This window comes from Marmota monax, unplaced genomic scaffold (assembly GCF_021218885.2).
Source record: "Marmota monax isolate L192 unplaced genomic scaffold, Marmota_monax_Labrador192_F-V1.1 WCK01_AAM20220418_F8-fsc00042, whole genome shotgun sequence".
NCBI classification, from domain to species: Eukaryota; Metazoa; Chordata; class Mammalia; order Rodentia; family Sciuridae; genus Marmota; species Marmota monax.
The window spans coordinates 4,048,498-4,062,159 of NW_026693008.1; the positions used below are offsets into that span (position 1 = coordinate 4,048,498).

The 13,662-nt window shown below is 41.9% G+C and overlaps 1 protein-coding gene across 8 annotated transcripts in view; it reads left to right on the forward strand.

Annotated features, from left to right (window-relative positions):
* Cadps (calcium dependent secretion activator) overlaps positions 1-13,662 on the forward strand; it is a 480,326-nt gene that overhangs the window by 269,145 nt on the left and 197,519 nt on the right. For all 8 annotated transcript variants that reach the window (XM_058582090.1, XM_058582085.1, XM_058582091.1 and 5 more), the window contains exon 7: positions 10,587-10,698. In XM_058582090.1, coding sequence (XP_058438073.1) covers positions 10,587-10,698 — 112 coding nt within the window. The remainder of the gene's footprint in view (positions 1-10,586; positions 10,699-13,662) is intronic.

Genomic DNA, 13,662 nt, shown 5'->3' on the forward strand with positions numbered 1-13,662 from the left:
TGTTGGAATATAAATTATCTGCTACTCATGTTTATTATTTGATATTAATAATGATGTAGTGTGACTCAATGAGTCAGCCTGCTAGAGTAGATCTCAAAGCAACATTTGGACACCATGTGTCTGAAACGTTCTAGTACCTAAGCCCCAATTTATTAATATGCCAGGAATGCTGGAAAGAATTCCATGAAGAATTATGAGCAGCACGTTAGATCCCCCGGGGGGAGCTGTTCTTCCAAGTGCAGGTTTACAGTTGGTCTTTGTAGATGTGCTGGGTGAGCATACTTCTGCTAATGAAAAGAAAATTCTCATTAGTCTTAGCAGATGATCTTACTGGTTTTTTGGCGGGGGGGGCGGGGAGAAGGTACTGGAAATTGAGCTCAGGGTCACTTGATCCCTGAACCCCATCCCCAGCCCTATTTTGTATTTTATTTAGAGACAGGGTCTCACTGAGTTGGTTAGGGCCTCGATTTTGCTGAGGCTGGCTTTGAGCTTGTGATCCTCCTGCCTCAGCGTCCCAAGCTGCTGGGATGACAGGTGTGCACCACCACACCTGGCCTGATTTTACTGTTTATAACAGGATTCTGAAAACTTTTTCTAGAAGGGACCAGACAGGACAGGTTTGGGGGTTATTGGCCATGTGCTGTATGTGGCAGAGACTCAGCCCTCCCGCTGGAATATAAAGATGGGCATAGACAATGAGTGAATGAGCTAATGTGAATGTGCTAATAAAACTTTATTGATGGGCATGAAATTTCAAATTTCAGATAATATTCGTAGGTGAAAATGTATCATTTTTATTTGATTATTCTTAGTTGATTCAGCCATTTAAAAAATGTAAAGACCATTCTTGGCTCATGAGCATGGCTATAAGCAGTTAGCCAAACTTGACCCCTAAGCCAAAGTTCACCAACTCCTGTCTGTATTCCTAAACTGAACACTTACATTCTTCCATGAATTCTGTGTGTCAGGTATTGAGTTAAACATGGTATGCACAATAGCTCATTCCCAATATATCCTTCCTTCTTTATTTTATTTAATTATTTATATTATTTTATTTATCTACTTTGGTCCCAGGGATTAAACTCAGGGGTGCTTAACCACTGAACCATATCCCCAGCCCTATTTTGTATTTTATTTAGAGACAGGTCCTCACTGAGTTGCTTAGGGCCTTGCTAAGTTGCTGAGTCTGGCTTTGAACTTGCAATCCTCCTGCCTCAGCCTCCCAGGCTGCTGGGATTACAGGTGTGCACCACTGCATCCAACATATCCTTTCTTCTTAACCCCAGTTTAAGATGTAAAAACTGGGAGAAGAAGGACGACGGCAGAATAGAGGGGTCACTTCCTTGGTGGCTCCATGCCATGAACCAAGAAGAGCAAACAAACCTAATGAATGAAATGGAAAATTAAATACAAGAGGCCTAAAGGACCCCAAATATACAAAATTACAACAGATCCACACCAAAGCACATTATAATGAAAATGCCTAACATATGGAATAAGGATACAATTTTAAATAAGGATAGAGAGAGAAAAATACCAGATTACATATAGGGGAAAACCAATATGGATCTCAGCCTATTTCTCAACCCAGACCCTCAAAGCTAGGAGGTCTTGGAATAACGTACAACAAGCTTTTAAAGAAAAATGGATGCCAACCAAGAATTCTGTATCCGGCAAAATTAAGCTTCAGATTTGGAGACAAAATAAAAACCTTCCATGATAAACAAACATTAAAAGAATTTACTAGAGAGCTTGCACTATATAACATTCTCAACAAAGTATTCTATGAAGATGAAATGAAAAAAAAAGTGAAAACCAGCAAAGGAGAAACTAAGTCAAGTTAAAAAGCAGCAATAAACCAAAATAACTGGGAATACAAATCATATCCCAATAATAACCTTGAACATATATGGCCCAAACTCATCAAGCAAAAGACATAGACTAGCAAATTGGATTAAAAAACAAGATCCAACAATATGCTATCTCCAAGAAACTCACCTCATAGGCAAAGATATCCATAGACTGAAGGTGAAAGGATGGGGAAAAAACGTATCACTCACATGGACCATGTAAACAAGCAGGGGTTTCCATCCTCATATCAGATAAAGTGAACTTCCAGCCAAAGTTAATCAGAAGGAACAAAGAAGGAAATTTAATACTGTCTAAAGGAATCATCCATCAACAAGATATAATAATCATAAATATCTATGCCCCAAACAATGAAGCAGCTACATACATCAAACAACCCCTTCTCAATTTCAAGAATCAAATAGACCACACCACAATAATACCGGATGTCTTTAACACACCTCTCTAACCACTGGTTAGATGCTCCAAACAAAAACAAACAAACAAACTATGAAACTATATAATACAATCAATAATTTAGACTTTACAGACATATATGGAGTATTTCATTCATCAATGAGCAAATATACCTTCTTCTCATCAGCACACAGATCCTTCTCAAAAATACAACATTTCCTATGCCACAAAGCAACTCTTAACAAATACCAAAAAAAAAAAAAATAGAGATAATACCCTGCATTCTAACAGATGATAATAGAATGAAATTAGATTAAATTGGATTAAAGAACACAGCACCCTTCATGTTCAAAACACTAGAAAAACTAGGGCTAGTAAGAACATACCTCAACATTGTAAAAGCTATATATGCTAAATCCAAGGCCAGCATCATTCTAAATGGAGAAAAATTGAAAGCATTCCCTCTAAGAACTGGAACAAAACAGGGATGCCCTCTTTTACAACTTTTATTCAACATTATCCTTGAAACTCTAGCCAGAGCAATTAGAAGAAAAAAATTAAAGGGATATGAATATGAAAACAAGAACTCAAACTATCACTATTTGCCGATGATATTGTTCTATATTTAGGAAACACAAAAAGTTCCACCAGAAAAATTCTAGAACTAATAAATTCAGCAAAGTAGGAGGATATAAAATTAACACCCATAAATCAAACATGTTCCTATACATCAGCGATAAATCCACTGAAAGAAAAATTAGGAATAATACCCCACCCACAATAGCCTCAAAAAAATAAAATATTTGGGATTCAATCTAATAAAAGATATGAAATACCTCTACAGTGAAAACTACAGAACACTAAAGAAAGAAATTAAAGGAGACCTTAGAAGATGAAAATATCTCCCATGCTCTTGGATAGGCAGAATTAACATTGTCAAAATGACCATACTACCAAAAGCGTCATACAGATTTAATGCAATTCCTATTAAAATCCCAATGACATTCTTCATAGAAATAGAAAAGGCAATCATGAAATTCATTGAGAAAAATAAGAGACTCAGAATAGCCAAAGCAATCCTTAGCAAGAAAAGTAAAGCAGGAAGCATCACAATACCAGACATTAAATTATCCTACAGAGCTATAGTAACAAAAATGGCATGGTATTGGCACCAAAACAGACACATAGACCAATGGTACAGAATAGGAAACCCAGGGACAAATCCACATAAATACAGTTATCTCATTCCAGAAAAAGACACCAAGAACATACATTGGTTAAAGATAGCCTCTTTAACAAATGGTGCTGGGAAAACTGGCAATCCATATGTAGCAAAATGAAATTAAACCCCTATCACTTGCCCGGTATAAAACTCAACTCAAAGTGGATCAAGGACTTAGGCACTAGATTGAGACCCTGTGCCTAATGGAGGAAAAAGTAGACCCAAATCTCCATCATGTCAGCTTAGGAAATCACTTCCTTAACAAGACTCTTAAAGCACAAGAAGTAAAATCAAGAATCAATAAATGGAATGAAATCAAACTAAAAAGCTTTTCCACAGCAAAGGAAACAATCAAGAACGTGAAGAGAGAGCCTACAGAATGGGAGAAGATCTTTACCATATGCACCTCAGATAAAGCATTAATCTCCAGGATATATAAAGAACTCAAAAAAACTCAACACAAAAAAAAAAAGCAAAACAAAAAACCCAATCAATAAATGGGCTAAGAAACTGAACAGGAACTTCACAGAAGAAATACAGTCAATCAACAGATATATGAAAAAGTGTTCAACATCTCTAGCAATGGGAGAAATGCAAATCAAAACTACACTAAGATTTCATCCTGTCAGAATGGCAATCATCAAGAATACAAGCAACAATAAATGTTGTTGAGGATGTGGGGAAAAGGTTCACTCCTACATTGCTGGTGGGATTACAAATTAGTGCAACCACTATGGAAAGCAGTATGGAGATTCCTCAGAAAACTAGGAATGGCACCACCATTTGACCCAGCTATCCTACTCCTAGGTTTATATCCAAAGGACTTAAAATCAGCACATATAGTGACACAGCCACATCAGTGTTTATAGCAGCTCAATTCACAATAGCTAAGCTATGGAACCAACCTAGATACCCTTCAACAGATGAATGGATAAAGAAAATGTGGTATATATACACAATGGAATATTTACTCAATCTTAAAGAAGAATGAAATGATGGCATTTGCTGGTAAGGAGATGGAGCTGGAGATTATCACACTAAGCAAAATAAGCCAATAAAAAGAACCAAAGGCCAAATGTTTTCTCTGATAGGTGGATGCCAATTCATAAGAGGATGGCTAGGGAAAAATAGGGGGACTTTGGCTTAGAGAGGGGGAGTGAAGGGAGGGGAGTTAATATGGGGTAGGAAGGATGGTAGAATGGATCGGACATTACCCTATGTGCATTTATGATTACATGACCATGGTAACTCTACATGATGTACAACACGAAGAATGAGATGTTAAACTCCATTTATGTATGACGTGTCAAAGTGCATTCTACTGTCATGTGAAACTAACTAGAACAAATAAAATAAACAAATTTTAAAAATGTGTAAAACCTGAGGCTCACTATCTTTTAAGTGTTACCACTATCTACACATGGGATCTCCCAAAGTGGAATGTCATCAACATGAGGACCCTTTTGGACCTGCAAGACTACCTCATAGAGTAATTTGCTCATGGTAGACATTAAGAAAAGACTTCTTCAATGAAAAGCTCATTAGAGGCTTAACCCCTAAGCAACAGAAGTTAGAGTGTCTGTCATCTAAGGCCATGTGGTACTTGTAGTCCGCTGTGCTATTCATCTATTTAGTCTCCAAATTTTTACAAAAATTATTTATTTAGAATAGACACATCTTAATACACACACCTTGGTATTTGGAGGTACCACGTGGGTGGGCATTTCCATGGTCTTTGCTTATGTTCTTGTGTGTGGAAAGACCAGATGTCAGAACAATAGCTCATTGTATGACCTGGTAGCATTTCCTAGCATTGGAGCTATTGGTATCCACAGAGCTGCGGGCCTTTGGCCTCATGAGACAACCATTGTCTGAGCTCAAAGGCTCATCCCTGGCTCCTCAGAGAGCGGTCACATTCAGAGCATTCACTGCATGCACTCCAAAGACTTGGGCTGATCCTAACAAATATCAAGTCTTCAAGGAGATAGAAGTACTCTGTTGAAGGAATCGGTCACATCCTTGGTTATCCCATCTCTCCGCCAGCCCCTGAATTTTGTGACATGGATATTCTGAATTTATTACTAAATAAATATTTATTGTGTGTCAGGCCCTGTGCAGAGTACAGGGTTTTAAGAAAATTATTTCTACCCCAAGGTATTCACCCTGGAGAGAAGGAGACAGATGAATGCACAGATCATTGCCAAACCATACTTGAATACTGTGTTGGGAGTTACCTAGAGCATAAAAAGGCCTATGGTTCAATGCATCGACTTTGAGATTAGAAATTCTGATTTCAAAGCCCAGTTCCTGAAATCCGGGCCCAGTTATTTAACCTTCTCAAACCCAAGTCTTTCTATTTGTAAAGGGGGGATAAAAAGGAATGTATTTTGTTGACCTGTCAGGAAGATTAAATGAGATAATCCATGATAAACCCTAATCCCAGAGTCTGGCAAACCATAAGCACTCAATAATTGGTGGCCATTTTTAACATCTTTATAAGCTTCCCATAAAGAGGCAGATATGATAGAAACATAGAAGAAGGAGACCTAACCCATTTTACTTTTTCTACCTTGTGTTCAGAGAAAAGTTAGCTACCTGTTCCAGCCTGGGCTTGCAATAAACATTATCAACTGCTAATCTTCTCAAATCAAAATGCAATCCTATACGGGTGCCATGGCCCACGCCTGTAGTCCCAGTGGCTCAGGAGGCTGAAGCAGGAGGATGGTGAGTTCAAAGCCAGTCTAGCAACTTAGGGAGGTGCTAAGCAACTCAGTGAGACCCTGTCTTTAAATAAAATACTAAAAAGGGCTGGGGGTGTGGCTCAGTGGTTAAGTGCCTTTGGTTTAATCCCTGGAACCAAAAAAAAAAAAAAATTGCAATTGCCTTCCAATCCTGGAAAATTTTCACTAAAAGAGAAATTCATCTTCGTGGCTACAGCAAGAGGAAAGAGATGGGCAGAGAAACAAGCAGCATTGAGAAATAGATCACTTATTCATGTGTGGTCCTACCAAAGACCAAGGTTTCTGATGCTTCCTTCCCTGGCTAATTTGTCTACGACCAATGTTGCACTCTATAAGGTGTATTGAACATGGGAAATAAATCCACGGTTAGAAGTCAGAGTGGCCCCGAGTCCCGGCAATCTTAAACAGAAACTGCTATTCACTGCAAAGACAAAAAGGACCCAGGGTGGCAGTGTGGTGACAGTCTCAGAACGTGAAATCAGGCTGCCATTCACTCCCTGTGTGTGACCTGGGGCACACTCCCTAGACTCTGTGAGCCTCAGTGGACGTCTCATAGACTGCTAAGAGGGTTGCAAAAGACGTAATGTACCCATGACTGTAGACACTAGAGATAAGTATCTGTGCCTTGAACACAGTAATCTGGATAGATCCTTGCTGTCTTACTATTTAAAAAGAAAAAAGAAATCCAGGTCTCTCTGTAGCTAGAACAGACAAAGAATGGACATTTTTCTGACTTTTTCCCTCTAAAGGGAGAGGGACAGAAAAGGATAATTAAGCCTGGCAGATTCTCCCAAGAATCATTGACACAAAGGAGCCAGAAATGGCTTCCACAGAAGCCAATGACCAGCTAGGAGCAAACGATTCCCACTTTCATGGCCGATGTTGGTCCAGGCTAACCAGTGGGGTGGCATCTGGCTCAGAGCTGGGTTTATGGGCATGGGACCACACAGCTGCACCAGTTATAAGGGACCCACATCTGGTTTGTTGCCATCTTGCAATTCTTTTTTTTTTTTTTTCCACATTGCAATTCTTGCTAATGGTATCTCTGAAGGTACGTTCGTAAATAACATCCAGTGATAATGAAGCATGCGTTTGAGCGGAGGAAAAGAATCTTTCATAGCATTTTTTTTTTCATGTGTTTTTACTTTGCACAGGGCCCCAAAGATTACATAGCCTGTCCTGATTAGGCTAGAGGGTCTCCTTATGTCGGCTTCCCTGGGCCAGCTCACTATGTCTAAGTCTGATAGATAATTTGGGTGAACCAAGGCTCGTGGCAGAAAGACAAAAATATTGCTGCAGACCTGGTAGAAAGGAAAAGTGACTTGGTGTCAGGTTGCAGGAGGCTGTCAGGTAACTTCCGGTGGCTTGAATTCTGTCCAGTGGGCAGGACCTCAGTAGCCTTGCATTACCCTGGAGTCTGAGTCACATTACATTTACCTGCCTAAGGAGCAGAGCATGCTTGGGTGGCAACAGGACTTCAGGCAAAGTGCTCAGCAGGCCAGGAGATCCTTACAAACCAGGCCAAAGACAGTATCATGAGGATACAGGGTGGTATGCCCCCCGGGACACTGGACTTCTGTCACGTGTATGGCGTAGTGTAAAGCTTCTCATTCCAGAACCCTTTTGGCTTCCAGGGGCATGTTTTCTCATCCCCAGGACCCAGTGTGATGAAGGCTCAAAGAGACTGATAGTCTAATTAATCACAAATAATAAATGAATAGTCACTTTGTCATCAATACTGCTGATCACTAGTAAGGCTTATCACTGACAATTATGACAATAATATCAGTAAGAACTATAACTTGGGAATTAAGAGATTTGCCTTTTTCTCCAGTTCGGTCACGATTCCCTGGAATAAAACAGACCTTGCGTTTCTCTTTAGTTTTCTCACCTGTCATAGGGCAGCTGTCGTAATTGCATTTACCTGTGTAGTAGGAATGTCAGTGTCCATCTTGCTTTATTTGTGTGGGGTTCAACACTTAAGACGTGCTGGACAAACATGTATTAGATAGATGACACAAATGTAAATGACACCTGCTTTATTCAAGCACACAGTTAATTTGGGTAAAGAAGGTAGCCAAAATTTGTTGGTTTCCCCACTTGTTCTGAGCCTTTACAACTACTCTGTGAATTGAGCTTATTTTATAGCTGAGGAACTTGAAGTACAGGAATGTTAATTCACTTGTCCCAGATACCCAAGTTTACATTGTAACTAAGCCAAGGTTTGAGCTAAAGATGTCCGGTTCAAAACCTTGTTATGTGACCTTAGCTAGAACAGAGGTCCCCTTCTCTTAGGGACGTGCTGCAGAATCTGACAAACCATCAGTAGGAGTTTCTGTCTGTACTTGAGCCACTCTGCGGCTGGGCTTGGAACCTGTCTCTCTGCTCAGTCTTGGGCCCGCCTCCGTGTCTGCTCCCTGTTGCCATTGTGACTGTTGTGGTTTCTCATTGGGGCACCTGGCTCCCCACAGTCTGAGGCTCACTTGCTGACTCCCCATAGACACTCTCTGTCTTTTAGTTCAGTCAACGGAATCAACTTGGTGGAGTGCAACAGTGAGACTAGGAGTTAGGTTTCCACAGTTGACACAGGAAGAGATAAACAACCAACAAGCACAGGGTAAGATATCAAGCTCACTAGTCGCCAAAGAAATACCATGAACCTAATAATGACAAAACAGGGCAGAAGATAGGTGAGGAATGACGCCAGGGTGGGCCAGGAGGAGACCCTTTGATTAGTGCTCTCACACCCAGATGGAGAAGATAGTCACTGCCTTCCTGGAAAGGTTTTTGGAAACAGGTATCCCAAGACTTGACAGTGTCTATGTATGCACACAGTTCCTGCGATATCGTAAGAGCTCTGAACGTTTGCTGGTGAATGAAGAGATGTCTCTCTTCTGGGTCTGTATCCCAAAGAAATAATTAGTGATAAAATCAAAAGCTAATATCCAACTGAATTTCAATGAAAGAACCAGGGTTAAAAAGAAAAAAACTATAATGTATCCATAGGTGTGATATTATGATGTCATTTAAATAATGTTTTAATAAATATTTTATAATATAGAAATTATTTTAATGAGGGGAAGTGAAAAAGTTCCATATAAAATGTAGCTCTACTCTTTCCTAGTTCTGTAAATGAATATACATTTTGCATCATTTATTCATTCAGCAAACATTTATCACATCTCCTATGTGTCAGGCACTGTGCTGAGTTCTGAGTATTCAATATGCACCAAACACATATGGTCCCTGCAGTCCTAGAGCTTACAGAGTATGCACGGGTTCTGCTATTAAACTATCACACAAGTTAAGCAGACCCAATGATTGCTAGAATGTGAAATGAGAAATTGTTACAGAAAATCATGGCACTGGAAAGAGACAAATGGCCCTTGGAGATGCAGAAGAGCAAGGCTTATTTAGCATTGGTACTGGCTCAGCCGAGTCTTCTCCAAAGGCTGAGCACCACCCATTTTTATGGGGAGGGGTACCAGGGATGGAACTCAGGGGCACTTGACCACTGAGCCCCATCCCCAGCCCTTTTTTGTACTTTATTTAGAGACAGGGTCTCACTGAGTTGCTTAGGGCCTTGCTTTTGCTGAGGCTGGCTTTGAACTTGCTATCCTCCTGCCTCAGCCTCCCAGGCTGTTGGGATTACAGGCGTGTGACACCACACCCAGTGAGCACCACCCTTTGCTCCCAGTATCTTTTATACAGTACAGACTTCCAGGTTTCAAGACTTTCTCATGCAAGGAGCCTAGGGGTGCTCTACCACTGAACTAAATCCCTAGTCCTCTTTATTTTTTATTTTAAGATAGAGTCTCATTACATGGCTGAGGCTGGCCTCTAACCTGTGATACTCCTTTCTCGGCCTCTAGAGTCACTGGAATTACAGGCTGTGTCACCATACCCAGTCACTTGTTTCTTTTTTAAACTCATCTCCAAGTGCCAGTGGAAATGGGGCTCCCACCTCCCCAAAGTCTCATTTACAATGAGACTTTGGCTAAAGTGAAGCCTCATCTCAAAATTTAAAACTTTAGTTTCCAAGGACTAGAGATCCAGAAGATGAAAGAAAGTTTTAATAGATGCCCTGGAATAATGTGTAGCTGTAGCAAATACATGGGGGAAAGTTCTCACCAACTTGATTTCATGCTCATTCCAAGTGATTCCTTACCGTGCTCTGTGAAGACCCTGGAGAGTTTCTAAGTATCTGTCTTTGCCTTTGCCTAATAAGTTAACTAATGCTTTGTCTCTCTGGTAGCTTTGGGGAGGATGGCAGGAGGGTGTGACGGCCATCCTGCATTTACTCAGCCTAAGGAAAGAAGGAAGATTCCACACTGACCTCTCTGATTCTTTGTCCACAGCTGGGGCACCCAGGGTGACTTCTCCACGACCCACGCACTGCCCGCGGTGAAGGTGAAGCTGTTCACAGAGAGCACAGGTGTCCTGGCCTTGGAGGACAAGGAGCTCGGGCGGGTAAGTGCTCCTGTCATAAGAGGTATCCAAAAGAGCTCCACAGAATGGGCGTTCTGGCTGTGTATCCAACACATAGGTCGCCAAGAAGCAGCACTGCCAAGTTCTGAGAGGCCCAGCTTTGGGATTGAAAATCCTAGCCTCTACTCTACATGAGCTGTGTGACCTTGGGCAGGTCCCTCAACCTCTCTGAACCTCAGGTGGTTCTCCTCTATAAACCTGAACTAACAAGAGTATGCATTGGAGAAGATAAAGAAGGGATTCTCAACGTCATTGGGCCCAGCCACCCTTTATAAGCAAAAATTTGTAATGCCCTTGACTATCATCATATACAATTCTCAGATTATAGCTATATACTCATTTAACAATGTTAACATTAACATAATGGCATAAAAGCAGGGGAAGGGGGACAAATTAGTAGTAAACAAAAATTCAAAATGAAGCCAGGTGTGGTGCACACACCTGTGATCCCAGAGGCTCAGGAGCTTGAGGCAGGAGGATCACAAGTTCAAAACCAGCCTCAGCAACTTAGTGAGGTTCTAAGCAACTCAGTGAGACCCTGTCTCTAAATAAAATACGAAAAGGGCTGGGGATGGGGCTCAGTGGCCAAGAGCCCCTGGGTTTAATTCCCAGTACCTCCCCAAAAAATTTCAAAATGAAAATACTCTAGTCCTTAAGAAGCAGTAGTTTGCTTGACCCCACCTGGAGAGTCACCGTGAAGGTGACAGCTACCAAGTCCACTATGGAGTGGTGCTGAGCACCAGTAAACTGATTGAATGCAGTGGTGAGCAACTCCGGGCAAAATGTCCCTCATTTCGCTGGAAATATGCCAAACATGCTTTGATTTGAAGTGTCGGAGGCAGAATGTAGACTGAGTTTCTTGTAAGCAGTTTTTTCCATCCCTGTTCATATCTGATGGCAGTATTCAAAAGTCAGGTGGGACACAGGCCAGCTCCTCCTTTCAGAGGAGCATCTCACTCCTCCCTGAATGTTGAACAGGCCCCACCCATTCAATGCCAGTCTCATTTATTTTGTCAACCAAACTGTCCTACAATGTTCTGAAACATCCCCAAGAGGTGGTACCAACCCGCTTGGGGACCACTGGGATCCTAGAGACACCTCTCTTTTCATCCCGCCTTTTGATCTGCACCGAGCAGCAGCCAATACTTTCAGATGTTGGATTTGTCACTTGCTGGCTTAATTTGTTCCATCACCCCACATGGCTTCTTCCGAGTCTTCCAGAGGCATAGATGCCTTCCCTGAGTAAATGCCAGTCTCTGGAGAGCCCTCTCCTGACTGCCATCTGCACCACAGCATCCCTCTGCCCACCTTCTCCACCGATGAGACAGAAAGGGGGAACTCAGAAATCTTGGTCTCTGTCTCCCCCAGGGAATTCTAAAAGCTCCTTGGGAATAGGAACGTAAACTATTTTGTTCTCCACCCAATACCCAGTGTGCAGCAGAGAGACTTTCAATGATTTGTTTCTTTGTTTATACTTTCAATGATTTGTTTCTTTGTTTATACTTTCAATGATTTGTTTCTTTGTTATTTTGTATTGGGCTGCCGTAACAAATTACCACAGACTGGATGGCTTGACCCAGGGAGATGTAATCTCTCACAGTTCTGGAATCCAGAGCATCCTAAATCAAGAGTCAGGAAGGGGCAGGTGCCGTGGCTCAAGTCTGTCATCCCAACAGCTCTGGAGGCTGAGGCAGGAGGATTGAAGGTTCAAAGCCAGCCTCAGCAACTTATCGAGCTTGTAAGCAACTCAGTGAGGCCCTGTCTCTAAATAAAATACAAAACAGGGCTGGGGGTGGGGCTCAGTGGTTGAGTGCTCCTGGGTTCAATCCCCAGCACACCCCAAAAAGAGGAAGTTTCTCTTTCTGGGAAGCGTTCATTTTTCTGGATTATAGATGGGCACCTTCTCCCTGTGTGGGAGATGGGACACATCTTCTTTTTATAAATAGGTCACCAATCCTTCAGATTATGACCCCATCCTTATGACCTTGTTGAGCTTTTTTTTTTTTTTTTTTTCTATTGGCACTGGGGATTGAACCCAGGGGCACTTAACCAGTGAGCCTCATCCCCAGGTTTTTTTTAAAAAATATATTTTATTATTTTATTTAGAGACAGAGTCTCACTGAGTTGCTTAGGGCCTCACTAAATTGCTAAGGCTGGCTTTGAACTCTTGATCCTCCTGCCTCAGCCTCCCAAGCTGCTGGGATTACAGGTGTGTGCCACTGTGCCCGGCTTCATTTAGCTTTATTTATCAGTATCTCCAGATACAGACATGTTGGTGGTTACATATCTTCAATATATGAAATTTAGGGGAAACGATTTAGAGTTCATTCATATTGGTTGGCTGCATAATCCCTCCTGAAGGCATCCTCTCTGCATCTCTGGTCTATCATCTAGAGAAAGGTGGGCACCCCCAGATGCACGTGGCACACACACCTGGCGGGACCCGCCAGACCTCACTTCCTGTGCTTTCCTTTTCCTTCCCTTTGTGTCTGTGATTTTTCCTTCCTTTCATCTCTAGGTTTTCCCTGGAATCATATTTCTAAAACACAGATCACAGACGGAGGCCAAACAAAAAGTAAATAAGGCTAAGAGCAGAAACAGTGTCCCTCCCCAGAAAGGAGGGGACTGAAAGAAAGGGCTTAGCTGTTTCCTTTGAGCAGTGACAGGTGTTCACTTCTGTCCGTGGGGACACAGAGCGGGAGAAGCAGGCTGTCTTTGTCTTTTCCTTCTCTTTTCTCACGAAGGCAGATGTCAAAAATCAGGAGACTCTCAGGATCCAGCCTATGGGTGTTGGCAGAGAGGCATGGAACTGTCCAGTTCAGGGCGACTCCCCTTGGGTCCCCAGATGGGCTGCACAGAACACAGGGTGCCCAGGAAATGGTCTACAAATGCAGCAATACAGATGATACCGGCACTTTCCTGATTCCCCATCATGTCCTCTCAGGA